The 27,352-nt window shown below is 41.4% G+C and overlaps 1 protein-coding gene across 1 annotated transcript in view; it reads right to left on the bottom strand.

The window, feature by feature from the left end:
* Window positions 1–1,147: 1,147 nt before the first annotated feature.
* The window catches only part of LOC138354718 (J domain-containing protein DDB_G0295729-like), a 33,811-nt gene continuing 7,606 nt past the window's right edge, over window positions 1,148–27,352 (bottom strand). Inside the window, exons 3-4 of the mRNA XM_069309170.1 lie at window positions 2,128–2,324; window positions 1,148–1,754 (exon numbers count right to left, since the gene is read on the bottom strand). Of these exons, the coding sequence (XP_069165271.1) occupies window positions 1,148–1,754; window positions 2,128–2,324 (804 nt within the window). The remainder of the gene's footprint in view (window positions 1,755–2,127; window positions 2,325–27,352) is intronic.

The following is a 27,352-nucleotide window of genomic DNA, read 5'->3' as shown; positions in this document are numbered from 1 at the left end:
TTTGTCCATGATGATCAAGTTTGAAGGTTGTAGATCTTCGCCAAGTCGTTGCCCTGGAGAAGTTGTACCCCTGACATGGGAAAAGGCTTTTCCCGGATGGCGACTTGGACTTTACTTTGTACGAAAGGACAATCCAGGTGGACTCTGGCGAGTGGATACGGAGTGGTAGCAGTAAGGTCAGTGATAAGGACCATCTCCCCGGTGTAGGTGATGTTAGGTACGGCCGATTTCAAAGTTATAGACTAAAGAGCTGCTGTGTCCCTCAAGATCTTCACTTTGAAACATCCCTCCGAATTTGTACTGTTGGCAGAGACAGTTCCAGGGTACAGGTGTTTGCATAAGAGAGAAAGATCATTAACAGGAACACAAATATTCAACACAGGCTTACCGGACTTAGGAGGAGTCGGTTTGGGTTTAGGAGTTTCACTATAGCCTTTGTATTGGGCTTTTCCACATTTATCTATAGTATGTGCATAGAGCTTGCAATACCTACAATATAATTGAGAGTTCGCTTGATTGGTACTCACTTTGTCAAAATTAGACCAAGACTTCTTACTGGAAGATGTGTCAGCTGTTAACCTGTGTATAAGACTGTAGGTGTCAGCCGTCTTCGCACATCTGATGAGGTCGGTCTCCTCTTTGTCTACTAAGTGAAGACGGATGAAAGCAGCGACATGTCGAAAGAATTCCTCGACTAGAATGAGGTTGACGAGGTCTGAAAATGAAGAAACATGGGCTGCTTCCAGCCATTTCATGAAATACCTTTTCTTAGTATTGGCAAATTCTAATTAGGTGGTGTCACTTGCCTTTAGATAATCACGGAATTTTCGTCTGTAGCTTTCGATGGAGAGAAGGTAGGCATCTAGAACGACTTGCTTTATGATCTTGTAGTTATTCTCAGACGCTAAGGTACTGAGAGTAACTGCAGCTCTACCTGCGAGATGTACTCTGAGAAGTATAGACCACTGATCTTCAGGCCAGCTAAGTTTTTTAGCTAGGGCCTCAAAAGTAGTAAAAAACACATTTATCTCTGTCTCAACGAATGGTGGCATTAACTTACTTGCCTGGGAGATGCTGAAGCTTACTGGAGGACTGATTGTTTGTGGTTGGCGTGTCCTTTCCAATTCCACTTCCTTTCTTTTCTGTTCTACAATGATGTCAGCTTGTTTTGTGCGGCTACTAGTTGAAATTCGGCCTTTTTCTTCGCAAGGTCGTACTCGTACTCTAGTTCTTCTTTATGCCTGGCAGCTTGTTCTTTCTGGCGTTCTCGCTCTAGGGTAGCCTCGCTTTCCTTCAATTGTAGAGCTTCTTTCTGACGTTCACGCTCAAGGGCAGCTTCGCGTTCCTTAAATTGTAGAGCTTCTTTCTGGCGTTCACGCTCAAAGGAAGCTTCGCTTTCCTTGAATTGTAGAGCTTCTTTCTGACGTTCACGCTCTAGGGTGGCAAGGTGTCGTTGTTCTTTCGTTTGTTCTAACTTTAACTTCATAGCTGCTATAGTATGACGGTTTGTAATGGAATAGTTTTCGTGAGAATCAGGGTCTATACTTCCATTATCTAGGAGGTGGTCAAGAATAAGGTTATGCAAGTCACTTTTGGTGGCTCCATGGGGAACATCTAGGTGGTACTCATGTGCTAGAGTTTGTAATTTTGTCTTTTTGGCACTAATTAATTTTCCTACTTCATTTGCTGGATCACTACGAAATGCTGAGAGACGAAACATTTTGAGAGATGAAACATATGTACAGAGAATATACCTGTGGTATTATAAGTGTCAGTAACAGGATGACGTGGCAACTGGTGACTATCCTGTGTGAATTCAATCGTTAATGTCAAAACAATTAACGTTAATATTAGATGTTAAGTGATTAAATAATGAAAATGCAGGGAAATCTTGTACCTGGCACTCTATATACGAGAATAAGGGCAAAAAAAATCCAACTTAAATAAATGAAACTTTAATAGTTTCAAAAGTGAGAGGTAGTCCAAAAACGTAGGGATACCTTGCCGGGTCTCTATAGGACAGAAGCAGAGGGTTTTCTACTTAACTAGATGACACTTACAGAATTAGCGTTCTTTGTGCTCTGGAAAAGAATACCAATTCCCTATCTGTGTATCATCAACTCTGACCGACACGTAGGGGTGCGAGTGTCAACTGGTGATGAGAACTGCTGTTGGGGTCCCAACTCAACAGCGTAGTCTGTGCGAGACGAACTATGGCCCTCTACATCCTCCTTCGGTCGGATTAGAAGATAGGGTACATGTCCCGAGGACAAACCAAAGTACGAGGGTACCAAAGGGGTGATCTGCCGTAAATGAGAAATATTCTTGGGACCAGAATAAGGTGGAATACACGAGTAATAACACCGAGGGATGAATAACCAATTAAGAGAGTGACTGTGGCCACCAGACACCACGTAATCCCCAGTCATCCAACACTCATAAAATGTTACACTCGGAAAGCACATAATACACAGCACCATAAAATAAATTGAAAGTTATGAAATTATTGAAAAAGCAACGTGTAACAAAGCCAAGTACACTTACCACAAATTGAAATGATTGGTCTAGTATTAGTACCCGAGTAGTTCTTCCAAGACAAACCTTATTGTGAAGACAAATCCCGGACGGGGCCCCATTAATGTGACGAGAAATGTAGGAGTTAAGGTAGTCTTCTCTATGGCTGGTGCAAATGCCAATCACATTAAAAAAAAGAGAAACAAAATTTTGACTGCTTGGCGGTTGTCTCCTGTGGTAAAGTGAAAGGGAAAAATACGCAAAACAAATCTTATAAATAATGAATAAGGTGTCATCTACGTTAAAATCCGAAAAATTTCGAAAATTTACGAAAAATTCTGAAAAATACTACAACGTTCTGGCAACACTGTGGTGCAAACCGTTTTATGTTATCTTGAAAAATAACGTAATTAGAGTCAAATTTCCCGCTGCAAGTTTCCCCAATCCGGTTCTCGCGGCCTGGGTGCGCCGTGGGGTATTGTGTCTTACGTTGTAGAAGTCTAATATTTCGTAATAGCATGGAAAATAACGTGTTATGCATGTTGACCAGACCACACACTAGAAGTTGAAGGGACTGCCTCGTATGGGCCAATAGGCCTTCTGCAGTTATCATTATTACTACTATCCCCTACACCTTACTTTTCTCCTCAGCTCTCTCTTGCCTATTTATTGCCTGTCCCTACCTCCTCATCACAATCGACTTGAGAATGGTCCAGGACGGACCGAAACGTCGTCGTCCCTTCAACTTCTAGTGTGTGGTCTGGTCAACATACTTCAGCCACGTTATTGTGACTCATCGCCTGCACGTGTTATGCATAAAACGAATATAAACTCACTCATTGGCAACAGTCTCGTGTGAGAGAGGGGTGGGCTTGCTGGCTAACGGTCAGTCACTCTTTGTGTCCCTCAGCTGGTGGATCTATCGTGGACGCGCTCTCACAATTTGTGCTATTTTTACTGCAAAATGACGTACAAAACGAAGATGAGGAAAACTATGAAAGCATGCTAGCTGCCCGTAGAAGGTGCGAGCTGGCTAGAATCCGTAGATTACGTACTTTGACAAGTGATGATTGAGGCGGCCACTCAGCCGCAAGTGTGAGGAACTTGTCCCAGCCATCTGACCCCACACCCCCCACAATCCCACCCTCTGCCACTGCACATTTTCCACCTACTCCAGGTCTTGCACCTGCTACTCCAAATCTAACTGGACTGGTACTTGAACAAAAAGAACAAGTCCTGTCCAGGAATAGTCCTGGGGACCATTCAGGCTTCTTTGCATTTGTGTTTCTCACGTGTGCCCCAAAGAATGAGGTGATTTGATAAAATGCTATGCCCAAGATTACCATCCGAGTGCCGGCGGGGAAGTGGTTCAAATAGCTTCGGCTATCACTTCCTTATGTCCGGTCGTGTTGGTCAAGCGGATTAAGACGTCCCTGTACATACCAGTTGCGTTGCTCCTGGCAGTATGGGTTCGAGTCACTTCTGGGGTGTGAGTTTTCAGTTGTATATAGTCCTGGGGACCATTCAGGCTTCTTTGCATTTGTGTTCCTCACGTGTGCCCCAAAGAATGAGGTGATTTGATAAAATGCTATGCCCAAGATTACCATCCGAGTGCCGGCAGGGAAGTGGTTCAAATAGCTTCGGCTATCACTTCCTTATGTCCGGTCGTGATGGTCAAGCGGATTAAGGCGTCCCTGTACATACCAGTTGCGTTGCTCCTGGCAGTATGGGTTCGAGTCACTTCTTGGGGTGTGAGTTTTCAGTTATATATATATATATATATATATATATATATATATATATATATATATATATATATATATATATATATATATATATTGGTGTATACTGGCAGCAGGTTTTCTTTCAAACATGTTTCATTGAATATGACCGCATATTCTGTATTTATTATTTTCTGGTTTAGGGCTTCTATCCCTCTAACTATTTTCTTAGCATCAGGGCTAAGAAAACTCATTTTCGTACTTTTAAGGTGAAGAAAAGAAGTGATTTACTATAGAGTGTATTACACTTATTTGTATAATTTGCACGACGTTTCGAACCTCCATGGTTCATTCTCAAGTGAACAGATCTTACAATACTAGTTGATTTTATACCCGCATTAGGTCAGGTGATAATACAATGAAGGTGAAAAACATGGGGGGATACATAAGGGATAAACATAGGGGCTGCAGAAGGCTTATTGGCCCATACGAGGCATCGCCTATCTAAACACAAAGATTAATCCAGTGTAATTGGCCTGTTATGTTGGACATTGTCTTCTGTGTTGGCATCGATATGTTCTTGTCTTGTCCTTACTCTCATGGTGGGTAGAGTAAATAGTTCCGTGATTTGGGTGTTCATGGTAGGTCGCTCTATTCTTATGTGAATTGCCTCAAGAATTTGTAATCTTCTTGAATCTTGGGTTTTGTCTATTATGCAAGTATTCTTGTTCAACATTTCTCTTGTTAGAGTAATGTCATGGGCTTGTCTCATGTGATTTCTAGGGGCACCAGATTGAAGATGGCATGTCAAACGCCTCGTCAGCTTGGTCGACGTCATACCTATGTACTTACATTGAAGGTTACATCCTTCGTGGGGGCAAGTGTACATGTATACAACGCTTGACTGCTGTAGAGGGTTCTCCGTCGGCTTCGGGCTGTTTTTGATAAGGAGTTCGGAAGTCTTCTTGGTTTTGTAGAATATTATCAGGTTTATGTTTTGGTTAGGAGTAGTGCTTTTTACTCCTTTACGGATTATTTCTTTCATTATTCTTTCCTCTTTTATATGTTCACTGTGCATGGTTGATTTGTAATATAATTTTATTGGGGGTGTTGTGGTTTCTGTTCTAGGTTCTGAATTATATATATATATATATATATATATATATATATATATATATATATATTTTATATATATATATATATATATATATATATATATATATATATATATATATATATATATATATATATATATTTTGTGACGATAATCTCTTTCAAGAGAGATTGAGCCTGCTCTTCCCTCCAAACTACGTCCCAGTAACAACTAATATAGAAGATATATCCATAAGTACAACAACAAGTTTTGCCCAGAGTGCAAAACGTATCCAACACCGGCACACCTGCTCGCCTCCGCCACCGTGAACCGGCAAACTACTTGTCCATCACCTGCCTGTCGCTGATTGGCTGGTGCCCGTCGCACCTGCCCCACCACCCGCCACACGAGCTGATGTCTGGGCCACCGCGACCTAGGGAAGACAGAATATATCGTGCTCCACACAAGTTGACACGTCTCATTGGTAGACTAAGCCTTGGCTTACTTGTACTAAGGGAGGTGGCAGCTTGAAGCCAATATTCCTGCATCATTATTTCCTTTGCTATATTTACTTTGCTATTATTCACTTGTCTTAACGTAACTTTTCATTTGCCAGTGATTATTCTTATTATTTTGTTTGATTGATTTATCTGTTACAGTTTTTATGCCCAATTTTATTCATGTCTTGCTTTTCTAACGTAATTAAAATTTCATTGTTAAATTTACTTCTGTTTTGTGTGTCTTCCCATTACCTTACCACAGACGAAAGTTCCAGCTTTTTTCTTTTTTTTTCTTTATGTGACGAGGCCATACCCCTAGCTTTTGAAACAGCCGAACACCAACGCGTTACCGTCACATAAAGTGGGGGCCTGCTCTAGGAGCTTCACTCAGGTACTGGTGCCAAGTAGTAATTTATGGTAAGCGTATTTGGCTTTGGTAACGTAGCTTTTACTATTTTTCATATTGAATTTCATTTTTATATGGTGCTGTGTGTATTGTGCATTCCGAGAGTAGCATATGGTTAAGGTGAGACAACTTTGGATTACGTGGTGACTGTAGGCCTCAGTCATACTCTTAATTAGTCATCTCTCCCTTCGTGTTTACCATCTTTTGTCCCTTGGATATTTCTCATATTTTCGACAGATCATCATATTGGTACCCTGGTACTGTGGTCTGCCCCCGGGTCAAGTGCACCTAATCTTCTGCAATCTGACAATAGGAGGATAAAGAGGGCCATAGTTCCTCTAGCACGAACTTTAGTTGCTGAATTGGGACCTCAGCAGCAGTTCTCGTCACCAGTTGACACCTCGCACCCCTACACGTCAGTCAGAGATGATGATACATACATATTGGGAGGGAATTAGCTTTCTTTTTCAGAGCACAAAAGTTCGCTAATTCTGTAAGTATCATATTAATTTCAGTGGGAAAACTTGCTTATGTCCTATAGAGACTCGGCAAGGTATGCCTACATCCTTGGACTACCAATTTTACTTTTGAGGCAATTAACTGTTTCATTTGTTTTAGAAACTCAGTTTCACTTGTTTAGTAGGATTTTCTTGCCCTTATCCTCTTACATGAGTACCGGGTACAAGATTTCCTGCGACCTTGATTTAAATTAATCATTTAACATCTTGTACTTAACTTTAATTGTTAAAGATTCCACAGGATAGGTACCAGTTGACACGTTGTCCTGTTTCTGACATTCACTATATCACAACAGTATATTCGTTGTGCATTTATTTGCTAATTTCACAATGTTTCGTCTCCAAGCTTTCCGTGCAGATCCAGCAGGTGAAATAGGGACTTTAAGTCGTGCCAAGAGGACTGAATTACACACTCTTGCACATGAGTATCAACTAGAAGTTCCCTACCAAGCCAACAAAAATGACATACACAACCTGTTACTGGATCACTTCTTAGAGCAAGGTAAAATAGACTCTGAAACTCATGAAACTTACTATATTGCAGATAAAACTGATTTGGCAACGATGAAACTCAAATTAGAGCTGGACAAGATTGAACGTGAGCAGCAAAGGGAAGCCCTCGAGCAGCAAAGAGAAGCAGCTGCCATACGAAGGGAAGAACAAGAACGAGAAATCGCCCTCAAGGAACGTGAAGCTACCTTGAAGAAAGAAGAACACGAACGTGACATCGCCCTCCAGGAACGTGATGTTGCAATACTCCGTGAGCGGGAACGAGTACAGCTTGAAACAAAACGACGCGAGTTGGAGATGCAACACGAACATGACAAGCAACAAGCAACTCTGGCTATAGAGTGTCGTCAACGAGAATTCGCGTTGGAAACTTCACACCTCGCTCAACGCCAGCAAGCTACTGCCAATCTTCCCATCAGTTTTAATATATCACATGCAAGTAAGTTAATGCCATCATTTGTAGAAGCAGAAGTTGACGTGTTTTTTACCACCTTTGAAACCCTTGCTAATCAACTCAGTTGGCCTGTCGACCAATGGGCCACACTTCTCAGAGTATATCTTACAGGTAGAGGTGCAGTCACACTCAGAACTTTGGCGTCTGAGAATGACTACCAGACTCTGAAACAAGCAGTGTTGGACGCCTACCTTCTCTCCACCGAAAGTTATCGAAGGAAATTCCGTGACCACCTGAAGGCAAGTACCACTACCTTTCTCGAGTTTGCTAACACAAAACGGAGATATTTTATGAAATGGCTGGAAGCAGCACATGTCTCTACTTTTACAGAACTCGTCAACCTGATGCTAGTTGAAGAATTCTTGAGGCGTGTGTGCCGCCTCCTGTCCGTCTATATTTAGCAGATAAAGAAGAAACCGACTACCTGAAGTGTGCTAAGTCGGCTGACACTTACAGCCTCATCCACTGGCTGACACCAGAACCATCCTCCAGTAAGAAGTCGTGGTACAGTTACGAGAAAGTGAGTACCGATCAAGCTGGCTCGCAATTGTACTGCAAATATTGTAGACTCTATGGACATACCATAGATAAGTGTGGTAAGTCTCAATACAAAGGAACCACTGACACGTAAAAACCCAAACCAACTCCTCCTAAGTCCGGTAAGCCTGTGATGAATGTTGGTGTTCATGTTAATGATCTTTCTCTTTTCAGTAACCACCTGTATACTGGAACTGTCTCTGCCAACGGTTCAAATCCGGAGGGACGTTTCAAATTGAAGATCTTGAGGGACACAGCGGCTCTTCAATCGATCATCTTGAAGTCGGCTGTGCCCAACATCGCCTACACCGGAGAAACTCTCTTCATCACTGACCTCACTGCTACCACTCCTTATCCTCTCGCCAGAGTCCACCTGGATTGTCCCTTCGTGAACGGAGAAGTCCAAGTCGCCGTCAGGAAAAAGCCTTTTCCCATGCCTGGAGTGCAACTTCTCCTAGGCAACGACTTGGCAGAAGACCTGCAACCGACCAACCTGATCGTCATGGACAAACCCCAGGTGTGTACCTCTGTGCCAGATAACCCTATATTCGAGTATGTTCCAGCAAAGGTTCAAGAGAGTGATGAAGTTTCTCCTCCGGTTCTAGTGACCACCCGTGCACAAGCCGCACGACCACAGCCAGCTGACTCTACTGCTACCGCTGTCCCTCAAGACCCTCAGAAACTACCCCCGAATCTGACCAAGTTGGAGTTCTGTAAGTTACAGAGGGAAGATCTTACCTTAACACCATTATTTTTCCAGGCTGAGACTCAACCCGACAGTATTCCTGGGTTCTTCCTAGAGAACGACTTGCTCTACCGCAGATATAGACCCAGTAAACTGAAGGAGGAGGACGATTGGGCCAACATCGAACAACTTGTGATTCCTGCCAGCCTGCGGCCCACTATTCTACACCTGGCCCACGGAGCACTCTCCCACTACGGATTCAACAAGACTTACCATGGAATTCGTCAAGACTACCACTGGCCAGGTATGGTAAATAGCGTCAAACAGTACATAAAACAGTGTCATACATGTCAGATGGCAGGTAAACCGAACATCTCTATTCCCAGAGCGCCACTGATTCCCATACAGGTGCCTGCGGAACCTTTCCACAGACTTCTTATAGACTGTGTTGGTCCTTTACCTCGGACCAGTTCAGGTAACGCCTATATCTTAACCATCCTGTGTCCTACCACCAGATTTTCCATAGCAGTTCCAGTGAAGAACATTACGACTGCTACGGTTGTGAAGCACTTATTGAAGATCTTCACCCAGTATGGATTTCCCAGGGAGATTCAGAGCGTCTGTGGTACCAACTTCACCAGTGATCTCTTCAAAAGGACACTGGAGGAGTTCAACATCACACAGGTATTGTCCAGCCCCTATCATCCTGCTTCACAGGGTTCTCTTGAGCGTAGTCATCAGACTATAAAAGCACTCCTGAAAAAGTTTTGTAGTGAAACCTCTAAGGATTGGGATAAGCAAATAGATCTGATAATGCACATTTATAGAAGTCTTCCCAATGAGTCCCTAGGAGTATCTCCTTATGAGATGCTCTACGGCCGTAAGTGCCATACTCCCCTCAAGGATTTCAAAGACTCTCTACGAGATGCCACCTTCAGTGAGCATCAGAATGTGCCCCAGTTTCTTCAAAACCTTCAACACATTCTAGAGAGAGTCCACAGTTTTGCCCATGATAATCTATTGAAAGCACAGGAGAGGATGAAGACTCATTACGACCAGACCAGCAAAGTAAGAAAATAAGTCCGGGAGACTTCGTGCTATCTTACTTCCCTATCCCAGGTTCTCCTCTACAAAACAGGTTTTCAGGACCCTACCGCATCAAGGAGTGCAGAAACAACCATAACTACGTTCTAGAGACTCCAGATAGGCGGCGGAAGATCCAGCTGTGCCAAGTCAACCTCCTGAAGCTATATAATGGTACTCCTCCCACTGTCATGTTAAACTACTCTACTTTTACAGAACCATACATCCACAGTGAGACCTTCCCTGCTTCTCCTCCCGAAAGCACTGACAAGGAGTCGGCGCTTTCTAATTCAAAAATCCATACTGATATTCCCAACCATTTTCAGGACCATAATAGTGCTCCTTTGCCATATTCTAATTCCACTCTCACCTCGTCAGATAAGCCCTTCATCCTCCATGTCGACGCCAGTGGTACCGGCGTTGGTGGTGTCGTGATGCAGCAACGAGGCGAGGAGAATGCACCTGTCAGCGACTACTGTTACAAGGAACTATGGAACAATTGGCAAGGAGCTACTCTTCATCATCCTGAAGCTCCAGCACTTTACTCCACACCTGAAAAGTGCTCGGTCTACCATCAACACGGACCACACCACCCTACACCTCCTGCAGCACGCCCACTTCTAAACTCATCGTCTTCTACGATGGGCTTAATAACTGCAGAAATTCAACCTGGAGACCCGCTATACCAAGGTTCTGACAACATCATAGCCGATGAACTCTCCAGAGTTTATGAAGTAGAAGCAACTCCACCTATTACTCCACCACATAACGACATACTTCTTCCAGAACCGCAGGCTTCGGGGGAGAGTTGTGACGATAATCTCTTTCAAGAGAGATTGAGCCTGCTCTTCCCTCCAAACTACGTCCCAGTAACAACTAATATAGAAGATATATCCAACAAGTACAACAACAAGTTTTGCCCAGAGTGCAAAACGTATCCAACACCGGCACACCTGGTCGCCTCCGCCACCGTGAACCGGCAAACTACTTGTCCATCGCCTGCCTGTCGCTGATTGACTGGTGCCCGTTGCACCTGCCCCACCACCCGCCACACGAGCTGATGTCTGGGCCACCGCGACCTAGGGAAGACAGAATATATCGTGCTCCACACAAGTTGACACGTCTCATTGGTAGACTAAGCCTTGGCTTACGTGTACTAAGGGAGGTGGCAGCTTGAAGCCAATATTCCTTCATCATTATTTCCTTTGCTATATTTACTTTGCTATTATTCACTTGTCTTAACGTAACTTTTCATTTGCCAGTGATTATTCTTATTATTTTGTTTGATTGATTTATCTGTTACAATTTTTATGCCCAATTTTATTCATGTCTTGCTTTTCTAACGTAATTAAAATTTCATTTTTAAATTTACTTGTGTTTTGTGTCTTCCCATTACCTTACCACAGACGAAAGTTCCAGCTTTTTTCTTTTTTCTTCTTTATGTGACGAGGCCATACCCCTAGCTTTTGAAACAGCCGAACACCAACGCGTTACCGTCACAAAATATATATATATATATATATATATATATATATATATGTCGTACCTAATAGCCAGAACGCACTTCTCAGCCTACTATTCAAGGCCCGATTTGCCTAATAAGCCAAGTTTTCATGAATTAATGTTTTTTCGTCTACATAACCTACCTAACCTAACCTAACCTAGCTTTTTTTGGCTACCTAACCTAACCTTACCTATAAATATAGGTTAGGTTAGGTTAGGTAGGGTTGGTTAGGTTCGGTCATATATCTACGTTAATTTTAACTCCAATAAAAAAAAATTGACCTCATACATAGAGAAAAGGGTTGCTTTATCATTTCATAAGAAAAAAATTATAGTAAATATATTAATTCAGGAAAACTTGGCTTATTAGGCAAATCGGGCCTTGAATAGTAGGCTGAGAAGTGAGTTCTGGCTACTAGGTACGACATATATATATATATACATATATATATATATATATATATATATATATATGTCGTACCTAGTAGCCAGAACGCACTTCTCAGCCTACTATGCAAGGCCCGATTTGCCTAATAAGCCAAGTTTTCCTGAATTAATATATTTTCTCTAATTTTTTTCTTATGAAATGATAAAGTTACCCATTTCATTATGTATGAGGTCAATTTTTTTTTATTGGAGTTAAAATTAACGACGATATATGACCGAACCTAACCAACCCTACCTAACCTAACCTAACCTATCTCTATAGGTTAGGTTAGGTTAGGTAGCCGAGAAAGTTAGTTTAGGTTAGGTTAGGTAGGTTAGGTACTCGAAAAACAATTAATTAATGAAAACTTGGCTTATTAGGCAAATAGGGCCTTGCATAGTAGGCTGAGAAGTGCGTTCTGGCTACTAGGTACGACACATATATATATATATATATATATATATATATATATATATATATATATAATATCAAAATTTCAAGTGGGGGCTATAATATCAAAATTGATAATATCATTATCTATAATATCAATAATATCAAAATTGTACAAGTGGGGGCTACCGGAGCAGAACCTCTCTGGGTGGCTGAATCTGTGGTCCATACAGCAGCCATGTCCTTCCCTACAGGATCAGCAGGTGGGTTCACAGGACTAAAACCCAACCACGTCAAGCAAATGCTCAACCCTACACTGGGTGACATTGCAAAGAACCTCTTGGTGGAACTAACCAGATTCACCAACACATGTCTAGCTGGCAACATACCAGCGTCCATAAGACCTATCTTTTTTGGAGCATCTCTCTGTGCTCTACAGAAAAGGGATGGAGGGATCAGGCCAATAGCTGTGGGCAATTCTCTCCGGCGTCTCGTCGCAAAGGCAGCTGCAAGAACAGTTAGTGATGCAGTGGCCAACATGCTGAAGCCAAAAACTGAATGCCAAACCAAAAAGGTTTGGCATTCCACAAGGGTGTGAGGCGGCAGCCCATGCAGCTCGAGCCTTCATCGCCAACATCACAGACGAAAAGGCCCTTATCAAGCTAGATTTCAAAAATGCCTTCAATTTGGTGCGGAGGGATGCTGTACTCCGTGCGGTTCATAGTCATTTCCCTTCCCTCTACCCTTTTGTACATTCATGCTACAGTATGGATCTTAAGCTACTTTTTGGCGAACATGAAATTGACTCGCGAGAAGGCGTCCAACAGGGTGACCTCCTTGCTCCTCTCCTTTTCTGCTTAGTCATCAAACAAGTCACAGAGGTCCTGTCCAGCGAGCTTAACATCTGGTTTTTGGATGATGGTACCCTAGCTGGTTCCCAAGACTCAATCCTGGAGGACATCAGAAAAATCCAGGAGCAAGGTGCAGCTTTAGGCCTCACCCTGAACCCTTCTAAATGTAAAATAATATGTTCCAACCAGGGCATCGAAGAGAGAATAGAGGGTCTTCTGCCAAATATCCATAAAACTAAACCTGAAGACAGCACACTCCTAGGAGCTCCCCTGGGGTTGAAAGCCATCGATGAGGTCCTTGATAAGAAAATCGCCGACCTTAAGAGGATGGACGGGATTATTGAGGATATTGATGTTCATGATGCACTCTACCTCATCACCAGATGTCTGTCCCTCCCCAGGTTAACCTACTTTCTGAGGTGTTCACCATCTTACAGTAGCCAAAAACTAAGTGAGTATGACCGGTTACTGAAATCAATGCTAGAAAAAGCCCTTAACCTCTCTCTCGATGACCTACAGTGGAAACAAGCCTCTCTTCCCGTAAGACTTGGGGGCCTCGGAGTTCGAACAGCAACGCAAATCGCTGTTCCAGCCTTCCTGTCCTCCTTATCAGCATTCGACGACCTTGTGAAGGAAATTCTACCTGCCCACTTACATCAGCTGGCAGGTGTACATGATCCCAATTTTACACGCTCTGCCACAGAGTGGGCCTCTCGTGCAGGCCAATCACCTCAACCACCATCCCCAAAAGCCCACAAGCAATCCAGCTGAGATGGCCCCATTGTAGACCAAGTTGCTGCAGAGTGCCTGGGTGCTGCAACAACACAACACGACATTGCTCGCCTCACAGCAGTAGCAGCACCACATGCAGGGGATTTCCAGTTAGCAACCCCAATGTCGGCAACTGGCACGCGTCTCACACCACACGCCCTCCGAATTGCTGTGGCCCTCCGCCTTGCTGCCCCAATCCACACCAGATACAGGTGTATTTGCGGCGAGGTGGTGGCTGACAGGTACGGCCACCATGGCCTACTCTGCCAAAGCACAGGGGGATGGCACTCGAGGCACAGTGAAGTTAACGACATCATCAAGAGGAGCCTCACCACAGGTGGATGCCCAGCTGAGAGAACCCGTTACCCAACGCCCCGTAACTCTGATGCTCTTATTGGTCGCCCGGATGGTATCACAGTGAACCCCTGGAAGAATGGCAAGCAGTTGGTATGGGACTACACGTGCGTATCAACCCTGGCTAACACCTACATTAACCTCAGTGTTGCACAACCAGGTGGCGCTGCCACCCACAGGGAAGCAGCCAAATCCCATAAGTATAGAGAACTGGATCACCACTACAATTTTGTCCCCATTGCTTCTGAGACACTCGGCGCCTGGGGTAAAAGTGCTACCAGTTTTTTGAAGGAACTGGGTTCTAGGCTCATTGAAACGACATGGGACCCAAGAGCTGCAAGCTTTCTTTTCCAGCGCCTCAGTGTGGCGATACAGAGGGGAAATGCGCACTGCATCCAGGGTTCCTGCCCGCCATCTGAGGAGCTGGAGGAACTCGACAACCTATGATAACCATCTTTGTAACCCATATGTAACTCCTTTTTTGTAACAAAGTTCAAATAAAGTAAATATATATGTGCAGGCGATGAGTCACAATAACGTGGCTGAAGAATGTTGACCAGCCCACACACTAGAAATTGAAGGGACGACGACGTTTCGGTCCGTCCTGGACCATTCTCAAGTCGATTGTGTGAACACAATCGACTTGAGAATGGTCCAGGACGGACCGAAACGTCGTCGTCCCTTCAATTTCTAGTGTGTAGTCTGGTCAACTTAAATATATATGTGTACATACAAAAGAATGAGGGTGGTAGGAGAAGATAATATTAGTGTTCAGTGAGAAACCACAAGGTCTCCTCTGAATACTTTTTATTTTCTTCTCCGAGGCTATGGGTCCCCACATTGGCACCAGAGGTGGTACCCTCACAAACTTTTATATATATATATATATATATATATATATATATATATATATATATATATATATATATATATATATATATATATATATATATATGTCGTACCTAGTAGCCAGAACTCACTTCTCAGCCTACTATTCAAGGCCCGATTTGCCTAATAAGCCAAGTTTTCCTGAATTAATATATTTATTATAATTTTTTTCTCATGAAATGATAAAGCAACCCTTTTCTCTATGTATGAGGTCATTTTTTTTTAATTGGAGTTAAAATTAAGGTAGATATATGACCGAACCTAACCAACCCTACCTAACCTAACCTAACCTATATTTATGTGTAAGGTTAGGTTAGGTAGCCAAAAAAAGCTAGGTTAGGTTAGGTTAGGTAGGTTAGGTAGACGAATAAACATTAATTCATGAAAACTTGGCTTATTAGGCAAATCGGGCCTTGAATAGTAGGCTGAGAAGTGCGTTCTGGCTATTAGGTACGACATATATATATATATATATATATATATATATATATATATATATATATATATATATATATATATATGTCGTACCTAGTAGCCAGAACTCACTTCTCAGCCTACTATTCAAGGCCCGATTTGCCTAATAAGCCAAGTTTTCATGAATTAATGTTTTTTCGTCTACCTAACCTACCTAACCTAACCTAACCTAGCTTTTTTTGGCTACCTAACCTAACCTTATCTATAAATATAGGTTAGGTTAGGTTAGGTAGGGTTGGTTAGGTTCGGTCATATATCTACATTAATTTTAACTCCAATAAAAAAAATTGACCTCATACATAATGAAATGGGTAGCTTTATTATTTCATCAGAAAAAATTATAGTAAATATATTAATTCAGGAAAACTTGGCTTATTAGGCAAATCGGGCCTTGAATAGTAGGCTGACAAGTGAGTTCTGGCTACTAGGTACGACATATATATATATATATATATATATATATATATATATATATATATATATATATATATATATATATATATATATATATATATATGTATACATATATGTATATATATATATACATATATATATATATATATATATATATATATATATATATATATATATATATATATATATATATATATATATATATATGTCGTACCTAGTAGCCAGAACTCACTTCTCAGCCTACTATTCAAGGCCCGATTTGCCTAATAAGCCAAGTTTTCCTGAATTAATATATTTACTATATTTTTTTTCTTATGAAATGATAAAGCAACCCTTTTCTCTATGTATGAGGTCATTTTTTTTTTATTGGAGTTAAAATTAACGTAGATATATGACCGAACCTAACCAACCCTACCTAACCTAACCTAACCTATATTTATCGGTAAGTTTAGGTTAGGTAGCCAAAAAAAGCTAGGTTAGGTTAGGTTAGGTAGGTTAGGTAGACGAAAAAACATTAATTCATGAAAACTTGGCTTATTAGGCAAATCGGGCCTTGAATAGTAGGCTGAGAAGTGCGTTCTGGCTATTAGGTACGACATATATATATATATATATATATATATATATATATATATATATATATATATATATATATATATATATATATATATATATATATATGTCGTACCTAGTAGCCAGAACGCACTTCTCAGCCTACTATGCAAGGCCCGATTTGCCTAATAAGCCAAGTTTTCATGAATTAATTGTTTTTCGACGACCTAACCTACCTAACCTAACCTAACCTACCTTTTTTGGCTACCTAACCTAACCTAACCTATAGAGATAGGTTAGGTTAGGTTAGGTAGGGTTGGTTAGGTTCGGTCATATATCTACGTTAATTTTAACTACAATAAAAAAAAAATTGACCTCATACATAATGAAATGGTTAGCCTTATCTTTTCATAAGAAAAAAATTTGAGAAAATATATTAATTCAGGAAAACTTGGCTTATTAGGCACATTTGGCCTTGCATAGTAGGCTGACAAGTGCGTTCTGGCTACTAGGTACGACATATATATATATATATATATATATATATATATATATATATATATATATGTCGTACCTAGTAGCCAGAACTCACTTCTGAGCCTACTATGCAAGGCCCGATTTGCCTAATAAGCCAAGTTTTCATGAATTAATTGCTTTTCGACTACCTAACCTACCTAACCTAACCTAACCTAACTTTTTCGGCTACCTAACCGAACCTAACCTATAAAGATAGGTTAGGTTAGGTTAGGTAGGGTTGGTTAGGTTCGGTCATATTTCTACGTTAATTTTAACTCCAATAAAAAAAAATTGACCTCTTACATAATGAAATGGGTTGCTTTATCATTTCATAAGAAAAAAATTATAGAAAATATATTAATTCATGAAAACTTGGCTTATTAGGCAAATCGGGCCTTGCATTGTAGGCTGAAAAGTGAGTTCTGGCTACTAGGTACGACATATATATATATATATATATATATATATATATATATATATATATATTTATATATATATATGCAAACAAGCCTGAATGGTCCCCAGGACTATATACAACTGAAAACTCACACCCCAGAAGTGACTCGAACCCATACTCCCACAACTGGTATGTACAGGGACGCCTTAATCCGCTTGACCATCACGACCGGACATAAGGAAGTGATAGCCGAGGCTATATGAACCACTTCCCCGCCGGCACTCGGATGGTAATCTTGGGCATAGCATTTTATCAAATCACCTCATTCTTTGGGGCACACGTGAGGAACACAAATGCAAACAAGCCTGAATGGTCCCCAGGACTATATACAACTGAAAACTCACACCCCAGAAGTGACTCGAACCCATACTCCCACAACTGGTATGTACAGGGACGCCTTAATCCGCTTGACCATCACGACCGGACATAAGGAAGTGATAGCCGAGGCTATATGAACCACTTCCCCGCCGGCACTCGGATGGTAATCTTGGGCATAGCATTTTATCAAATCACCTCATTCTTTGGGGCACACGTGAGGAACACAAATGCAAACAAGCCTGAATGGTCCCCAGGACTATATACAACTGAAGTGGTTCATATAGCCTCGGCTATCACTTCCTTATGTCCGGTCGTGATGGTCAAGCGGATTAAGGCGTCCCTGTACATACCAGTTGTGGGAGTATGGGTTCGAGTCACTTCTGGGGTGTGAGTTTTCAGTTATATATATATATATATATATATATATATATATATATATATATATATGTGTGTGTGTGTGTGTGTGTGTGTGTGTGTGTGTGTGTGTGTGTGTGTGTGTGTGAGTGTGTGTGTGTGTGTGTGTGTGTGTGTGTGTGTGTGTGTGTGTGTGTGTGTGTGTGTGTGTGTAGCTGTCCATAGGTAATTGAACCATTTATAAGAAAATTATGAAAGGGTCGTCTGTAACTTCTGTTACAGCTGACCAACTTAATATTTTTAATCAACCGGCAAGAATATTTGTAGCTGGATTCAGCAACTCTGGGAAACTACGACGGTAGCAAATTTATGTGTAAAATACCACAGAAAATTCTCAAAAATTATTGTGTCAGCTGCAAATAATACAGAAATCCACTTTCAAAAATCCCCATTCTGCGAAACAAGATTACTCTCTCCCAAGGGCTGATTAATCCATCAGAGTATCAGAATCCTTTTTCAAATGAATCAGTTTTGTATATAATTGATGACTTATATCTGGAAACCATACAGAGTCCAATTATAGCCAATATCTTCACTCTTTGTTGGCACAATAATATTTCCATAATTCTAATTAGTCTAAATTTGTTTCCCCTGGGAAAATATGCCAGAACAGTAATTCTGAATTGTAGCCATTTTATATATTAATGAAGAAAGAGAGAATTAATGACCCAACTTGAAATTTTAAATGGGCAGCTGTATGGACGAAAAACTATTTCTAATTTCTTTGAAATATACCTTTGGGCATCATGCCAGAGCATGTATGGTTATTTATTGTTTGATCTGACAGTTCCCGAGGCATTGCAGTTAAGGACGAGAATCGTCAACGAGGCACAGTGTGAAATAGTTTATCAGATGTGAAAAAAAATGACTAACATCACAGAAACGGTCAATTCTTAGCTCCATTTACAATGACATTTCTAGCTCGGGTGGTTTTACAGGATCAATTCAAAAGCTCTATAAAGTCGGCAGACTTAAAGACGCCATCATTAGCATTACAGAAGCGAGGGAATTTCTTCGGGAGGAGCGATCTTATACCTTTATAAAAGAAATTTGGTTAGATTCCTCCGGGGAAAAATATTAGCTCTGAAGCCCTGCACCATAATTACCTGTGATCTAGGAGACTTTTGTAGTTTACAAAAATACAATAATGGTGTTAAATATATTTGGATTTGTGTTGATGTTTATTCTCGATTAATGTAGGCTCAAACCTTAAAAAAAAATGGGGGGGATGTGCTAGCTGCTCTAAAGAAAATGATAGAGGAAACCCGTCAGTTTTTGGTGTAAGATGAGTATTCACTGACCGAAGCAAAGAATTTTACAACAGGTCAGTTCAAAATTATTTTAATAAGAAAAATATTAAATTATATAGCGTGTTTTCGGAAATGAAATCTAGTATAGTGGAGCGTGCCATCAAAATTTTAAAACATAAACTGTATCATTATATGATCCAAGCTAATTCATTAAAATACATTCACGTCCTCCCAAAATCGTATACGTTTACAACAATACCTTCCACAGAATACTAAAAAATAAACCACATGTCATTCATAAGTTACAAAACATTGAAGATATACCTAGACAGTTTAAGGTCATGTATTTAAACAATGACTCCCCCATAACCCCCATCAGTCCACAATTGCAGGTTGGACCGCATGTACGACTGGCAAAGCGCAGGAATACATTTCATAAAGGCCTTTATCCCCAAAATACAGAGGAAATATTTAAAGTGTCACATATTGACAAAACACAGCCAATCTCAACCTATAAAATCAAGTACGAGCAAGAGTTGATACCAAGCTCAGACTGTATGAGAATGACATTCGTTCTGTAGCACAAAAAAAACCTTTGTACAAGAAAAAAAAAACATCCTAACCTCTAGGCAAGGAGGGGCTATATTGGCGGCTCTGTTACCTTTGGCTGTATTGTTAATTTAAACCCTAATAAAGTAATGAAAGTAATTAAGTAAATAGGTAACGAGAGAAAAAAGGGTGAAAGAATATTGTCTGGTGCCGCGACTTGTCGCTGAAAAATATTTATTTAATAAAAACAAGATTACCTCAACGCCTCTTAATGAGGTGGGTCCACCCTTTTCCACCAGGGATGATGGAAGTAACTCCTTCTCTTTAACCCTTTAACTGTGCAACACATCATATGATGTGTTCAGTGACTTGCAGTAACTTGCGCTCCACATCATATGATGTATTGGAGTACTACGCAAGATTTAAACAGCCCGCGGATACACGGGGTCACCACACCTTCCTCAGGGCGCATGTAAACAGACGCCATTTTTTTTAAATATCGTGGGCCAAATTCCCGGGTGTGAGGGGCCTCAGTACTAAGTGAGCTACCAAGCCTAACACATGCAGCATGAGCTCACAGCACTGCTGTTCAGCTTGTGACCACAGCATCGCCTAAAAATGCCATAATATACATTTGCATGCTCTTATATAGCGATGATATTATTACAGAAGACCCCTGACAGTGATAAAAATTACCAGGATTCTGATAATAGCAGGATTGTTGTGATAATTAGTGCTGTAGTGGGAGGAGTAATCTTGGTGGGGAGGGAGGTAGCATTGTCTGCTGACTGTGTGTGACCACCTTTTACTGTCTGGACTCACTATACCAGCTTAGTTGTTCGCTATGGTAAACAAAACATGCAGATACTTATATATAACGTCTGTATATAAAAGCAAAAACAGTATGGTGGAAGGAGAATGGTGGCGACTCAGGTGAGGTGAGGGAGGGAGGGAGTGGCAGCCAGTGGCGGGCTGCCACTGGCTGAGTATATAGTGTAATAAATAACCGACAAAGTATTTGTTCACTGCTTGAAGAACATAATAATTGAATCAACAATATGCACACCATATTTTTTAGTACAGCGATGATTCACTCATTTTATTATATAAATATATCATACTACACACTATTGAATAATATTACAGCAAAAAAACTACGAAAAAACAATCAGAGATATTAATATAATTAGGTAATTATCTCTTTGTGGCAACTCCTGCCTGACAGCTGGCAAGCAACAGACCGTCTGGGACGCACGCTGATTCAGCACCTGTTTTTTACCAGACTTCCCCACCCTATAGCGGGCAATATATGCCACTTACGATATTTTTATTATTTTTCTCATTTTCAGAGAACACAAATTAACAGGTTTAAAAGAAAAAATATATATATATTTTTTGTATGCTCCTGTGGGTGAAAAATGCTAAATAGCAGCACTAGTGGTGGTGATGGTTGTGGAGGGGGTGCGGGCGCTTCCCCCACACACCCGGTAACAACGGGTTGTCGGCGGTGTTGCCATGGTAAAGGTTGTGAATGTGGGAAGCCTTTAAACGTCACCGCCTGGGCGGGGCGGCTCGCACAACTTTTAAATGACCATATTAAAGCCTGTGCAAATTTAAATATTTTAGATATTATTAAAACATTAGGCTTTACGAAAGGGCAATATAGGACAGCGGACAAATCAAATGTAAGGATTTTACTTGAGGTAGCTAGCATAGAGCTGAGCTTTATACGTAATTATCGCGCCAGATTGCAGCTAAAGGGGGGGGGGGGAGCTACCCATAGAAGACCCCATTGGGAACCGTATTGGGAACCGTTCTGAGCTGTGGCTGAGAGCACGGTCGACATATGCGTTAACAACACTCCTCTTGTACCTGTCTGGGCAGTCGCTGTTGGCATTTAGGCACATTCCTATGTTTGTTTCCTTAGTGTAGACTGCAGTGTGGAAACCTCCGCCCTTTTCCATGATTGTTACATCTAGAAAGGGCAGCTTCCCATCCTTTTCCATCTCGTAAGTGAAACGCAGCACGGAACTCTGCTCAAATGCCTCCTTCAGCTCCTGCAGATGTCTGACATCAGGTACCTGTGTGAAAATGTCGTCAACATACCTGCAGTATATGGCCGGTTTCAAGTTCATGTCGACTAAGACTTTTTGCTCGATGGTACCCATGTAGAAGTTTGCAAACAGGACACCTAGGGGAGAACCCATGGCGACCCCATCTACTTGCTTATACATGTGCCCATCCGGGCTCAAGAAGGGTGCCTCTTTAGTACAAGCTTGGAGTAGTTTCCTCAGAATATTTTCTGGTATGTCAAGAGGAGTACAGGCTGGATCACGATACACTCTGTCGGCTATCATTCCGATTGTCTCGTCCACAGGTACGTTGGTAAACAGCGATTCTACGTCCAACGAGGCTCTTATCCCTGTGGCCCGTGTTCCCCGCAGTAAGTCAACAAATTCCTTTGGAGACTTCAGGCTGAAGGCACAAGGAACATAAGGAGTCAGCAGGCCGTTGAGTCGCTTCGCCAGTCTGTACGTGGGTGTGGGTATCTGGCTAATGATTGGCCGAAGTGGGTTTCCAGGCTTGTGCGTCTTGACATTTCCATACGCATATCCAGGTTTATATTCCCCAATGATCTTTGGCAGGTGGAGTCCGGATTTCTTGGCGTTCACAGTTTCGATCAGTTTGTTGACCTTATTCGTCTTAAAAAAGACGAATATCTGGCGAAAATGAACATCATACTCTCTGACCAAACTAAGTTCCAAAGGGTAACGAAGGACACTACAGCCGAATTAAAAGCAAAGGTCAACAAACTGATCGAATATATAGTAATTGTGATATATATACTATATTACTATATATATATTGATATATAGTTATTTTTATGGGGGGACCATTGAGGGTAGGTGGGAGAGGAAGAAGGAACCCACCCCATTGACTGTGATGCAGCAGACAAGACCACCAGGTGTTGTGGGGGGGGGGGGGGTAGGGGGAACCACCCTACTGGGTGGAACCTGTTTTTTTACACCTGTACATTACTGGATGCAACTGGATTAGCCGTACATTATATTATATTATATACTTATTACCACCCTCTTCTGGTGTATAAAACACATGAACATAGTGGCACCAACTGACATACCCATGTATATTATATTATGATCTCTCATACGGTACAGACAAGGCTGTCATTTGTGGGGAGGGGTAGGGGGGGCACCTTACTGTGTGGAAACCTGTTATTGCACCTGCCCATGGAGACAGCCTGCTGGTACACTTTCTTTGGTGGTCGCAGCTGGCATGCCAGTATATTATATACATTTTATATACATATACATATCTCCATACCTTTTTGAGTATAAAGCACAGGGACATAGCTGTACCATACTGGATCCCTATCTTCACTTTTTTTTGGTGGCTGCTACTGGCACACCCGCCTCTGATGACCTAAAATGGGGTGGCACTATCTGGCACACTCCCCTCTGATTCCCTAAAATGGGTGGGTCCATCTGGCACTAAAACACCTACTGGCCCTTTTTTCGCCGTAACACGTATGAGCAAAAAGCGATGTAATTTATAAAAGGATGGGTTGAAACATTCACATAAACTGCGTTTATTATAAAGAAGATGCAAACTCACAAATGTCCAAAGTGTGCAATGGGATTCACTCTTATTAACAATGTGAAGATTCACATGTTAGTCCATTCTGATGAAACGCCTTTTGAGTATGTTGATTGTGGAAAACGATCATGGAACTTTAAAAACATCCTGGAACTATAACAAGCCACATATTAGTGCATTCAAGCGACAAAGCTCACAGTTGTCCAGTGTCGTAACAGGTTTATTCAACTTGGAAGTATTAGAATTCTTGGATCGAGCTATAATGTATACAATATTGGGAGACAAGACGCAAAGTGTATTCCATTCAACTGGGCTTTATGGGTCTTGAACCGTGAACCCTTATTTATCGCGAAGTGTATAGTGGGTTTTTGTGTATATTTAATATAGTCTTGGTTACAGCAGTCGGATGTTGGCAATGTAATGATGTCTTTTGATAGCTGAGACATGGATGCTAGTGTTTCCCTTGATCTGAGAGTAGAGAGCTCAACGTGCAGTACAAGAGCAGGTGTGTCTCTGATTTTTCGTTGTTGTTGTTTAAGATTCAGCTACTCTCAACAAAAAGTTCGAAGTAGCTTGGGCTATGGTGAGCCCGTAGTGGACTTACCTGGCACAGGAGAGAGATGTAACTGTTGATTTTACATTCGTGACAGCTGATATTCCACACTTCACCTGACAGTGTGTTGGACAGAATGCTTCTGGCAAGTTGACTATTATGCTGGAAAACTTGCTGGTTACTTTTGGGATGTTGTAAATGATTCCTGGAAAACTTGGGAACAAGTATCAATTGTAATTAGTGAACATCGATTTTTGGAAATTGTTTTTTGTAGAACGACTTGGAATATGGAATTCTTAGGGTCAAGGTATGAGGAATTAACAGACATCCAATTGCTTTCAAGGGAACTTTTGAGAACATTGGAGCAACTGTATTACTTTTAATATAGTTGCTACAGTGAATTCAGTTGAAAAAGCTCATGAGTGTCAAGAGTGTGCAACAAGGTTCATTAAGCCCAGAATTATGTAAACTCACAAGATGGTACATTTGGGTGATAAAGGCCATGAGTGCACAGGGTGTGGGAAGAGGTTCTCTATACTTAGAAGTATGAAGACTCAGGATAGTGCATATAGTTGAAAAACCTCTCATGTGTCTCGAGTGTGGGAAGAGTTTCAGTCAGCTTGAAGTGTGAAGGTTTGCAGGTTCATGTATTCAGGTTAAAAAGGTTATGAGTCTCCAAAGTGTGGGATGAGGTTCTGTAAACTTGAAAGTTTGAATACTAACAAAATGGTGCATTCAGGTGAAAATCCCCACAAGTGTTTAGGATTTGGGACATGGTTCTGTTAGCTCTGATTTATTAATACTCACAAAATGATGCATTCGGTTGTAAAACATCACTAGTGTCCAACATATAGGGAACGTTTCAGTCAGCTATGATATGTGAGGTCATACACATGACCTCATGTGTATGTGTGTGTGTGTGTGTGTGTATGTGTGTACTCACCTATTTGTGTTTGAGGGGGTTGAGTTTTGTCTCTTTGGTCTCGCCTCTCAACTGTCAATCAACTGGTGTACAGATTTCTGAGCCTACTGGGCTCTATCATATCTACATTTGAAACTGTGTATGAAGTCAGCCTCCACCACATCACTTCCTAGTGCATTCCATTTACTAACTACTCTGACACTGAAAAAATTCTTTCTAATGTCTCCGTGGCTCATTTGGTACTAAGTTTCCACTTGTGTCCCCTAGTTCGTGTTACACCCGTGCTGAAAAGTTTGTCTTTGTCCACCCTGTCAATTCCCCTGAGAATTTTGTAGGTGTTTATCAAGTCTCCACTTACTCTTCTGTTTTCCACGGACGTGAGGTTCAGCTCCTTCAGCCATTCCTTGTAGCTCATATCTCTCAGTTCCAGGACAAGTCTAGTGGCATATCGCTGAATCTTCTCTAACTTTGCCTTGTGTATAAGTAGATATGGACTACGGGCAGAAGCTGCATATTCCAGGATTGCTCTAACTTAAGTGATATACAGGGTCCTGAACGATTCCTTACACAAGTGTGTGTTTATTCACCTAGTTGTGTTTGCGGGGGGTTGAGCTCAGGCTCTCTGGTCCCACCTCTCAACCATCAATCAACAGGTGTACAGATTCCTGAGCCTATTGGGCTCTATCATATCTACACTTGAAACTGTGTATGGAGTCAGCCTCCACCACATCATTTCCTAATGCATTCCATTTATCAACCACTCTGAAAAAGTTTTTCTAATATCTTTAGATACCTAATATCTAATTTTTCTAATATATATAAGAAAAATTTATCTAATAATATTAGAAAAATATTTTTTCTAATTTCTAATATTTATTTCTAATAAATTTTTTAATATAATAAGTGGCTCATTTGGGCGCTCAGTTTCCACCTGTGTCCCCTTGTGCGTGTGCCCCTTTTGTTAAATAGCCTGTCTGTATCTACCCTATCAATTCCCATCAGAATCTTGAATGTGGTGATCATGTCCACTAGATATGGACTCCATGCTGGGGCTGCATACTCCAGGATTGGCCTGACATATGTGGTATACAAAGTTCTGAAAGATTCTTTACACAAGTTTCTGAATGCCGTTCGTATGTTGGCCAGCCTGGCATATGCTGCTGATGTTATCCTCTTGATATGTGCTGCAGGAGACAGGTCTAGCGTGATATCAACTCCCAAGTCTTTTTCTTACTCTGACTCTTGAAGAATTTCCTCTCCCAGATGATAACTAGCTCTATCTATAAAGCCAACAAACGTTGTAAAATCTCTTTATGTATGTACCTTACCTAAATAAAAATTATTATTATTATTATTATTATTATAAATTGTATCTGGCCTCCTGCTACCTACACCTATCTTCATTACATTACATTTGGTTGGGTTAAACTCTAACAACCATTTGTTCGACCATTCCTTCAGCTTGTCTAGGTCTTCCTGAAGCCTCAAACAGTCCTTTTCTGTTTTAATCCTTCTCATAATTTTGGCATCGTCCGCAAACATTGAGAGAAATGAATCGATACCCTCCGGGAGACCATTTACATATATCAGAAACAAGATAGGACCGAGTAGAGAGCCCTGTGGGACTCCACTGGTGACTTCACGCCAATCGGAGGTCTCACCCCTCACCGTAACTCTCTGCTTCTTATTGCTTAGGTACTCCCATATCCACTGGAGCATCTTACCAGCTACACCTGCCTGTCTCTCCAGCTTATGTACCAGCCTCTTATGCGGTACTGTGTCAAAGGCTTGACGACAATCCAAGAAAATGCAGTCCACCTAGCCCTCTCTTTCTTGCTTAATCTTTGTCAACTGGTCATAGAATTCTATTAAGCCAGTCAGGCAAGACTTACCCTCCCTGAACCCATGTTGGCGATTTGTCACAAAGTCCCTTCTCTCCAGACGTGTTACCAGGTTTTTTCTCACGATCTTCTCCATCGTGAGAAAATGTGTGTGTGTGTGTGTGTGTGTGTGTGTGTGGATGTACTCACCTAATTGTACTCACCTAATTGTGCTTGCGGGGGTTGAGCTCTGGCTCTTTGGTCCCGCCTCTCAACCGTCAATCAACTGG

This window comes from Procambarus clarkii, chromosome 6 (genome assembly GCF_040958095.1).
Source record: "Procambarus clarkii isolate CNS0578487 chromosome 6, FALCON_Pclarkii_2.0, whole genome shotgun sequence".
NCBI classification, from domain to species: Eukaryota; Metazoa; Arthropoda; class Malacostraca; order Decapoda; family Cambaridae; genus Procambarus; species Procambarus clarkii.
Note: the sequence above shows the minus strand (reverse complement) of the source record. Positions and strands in the feature narration are given on the sequence as shown.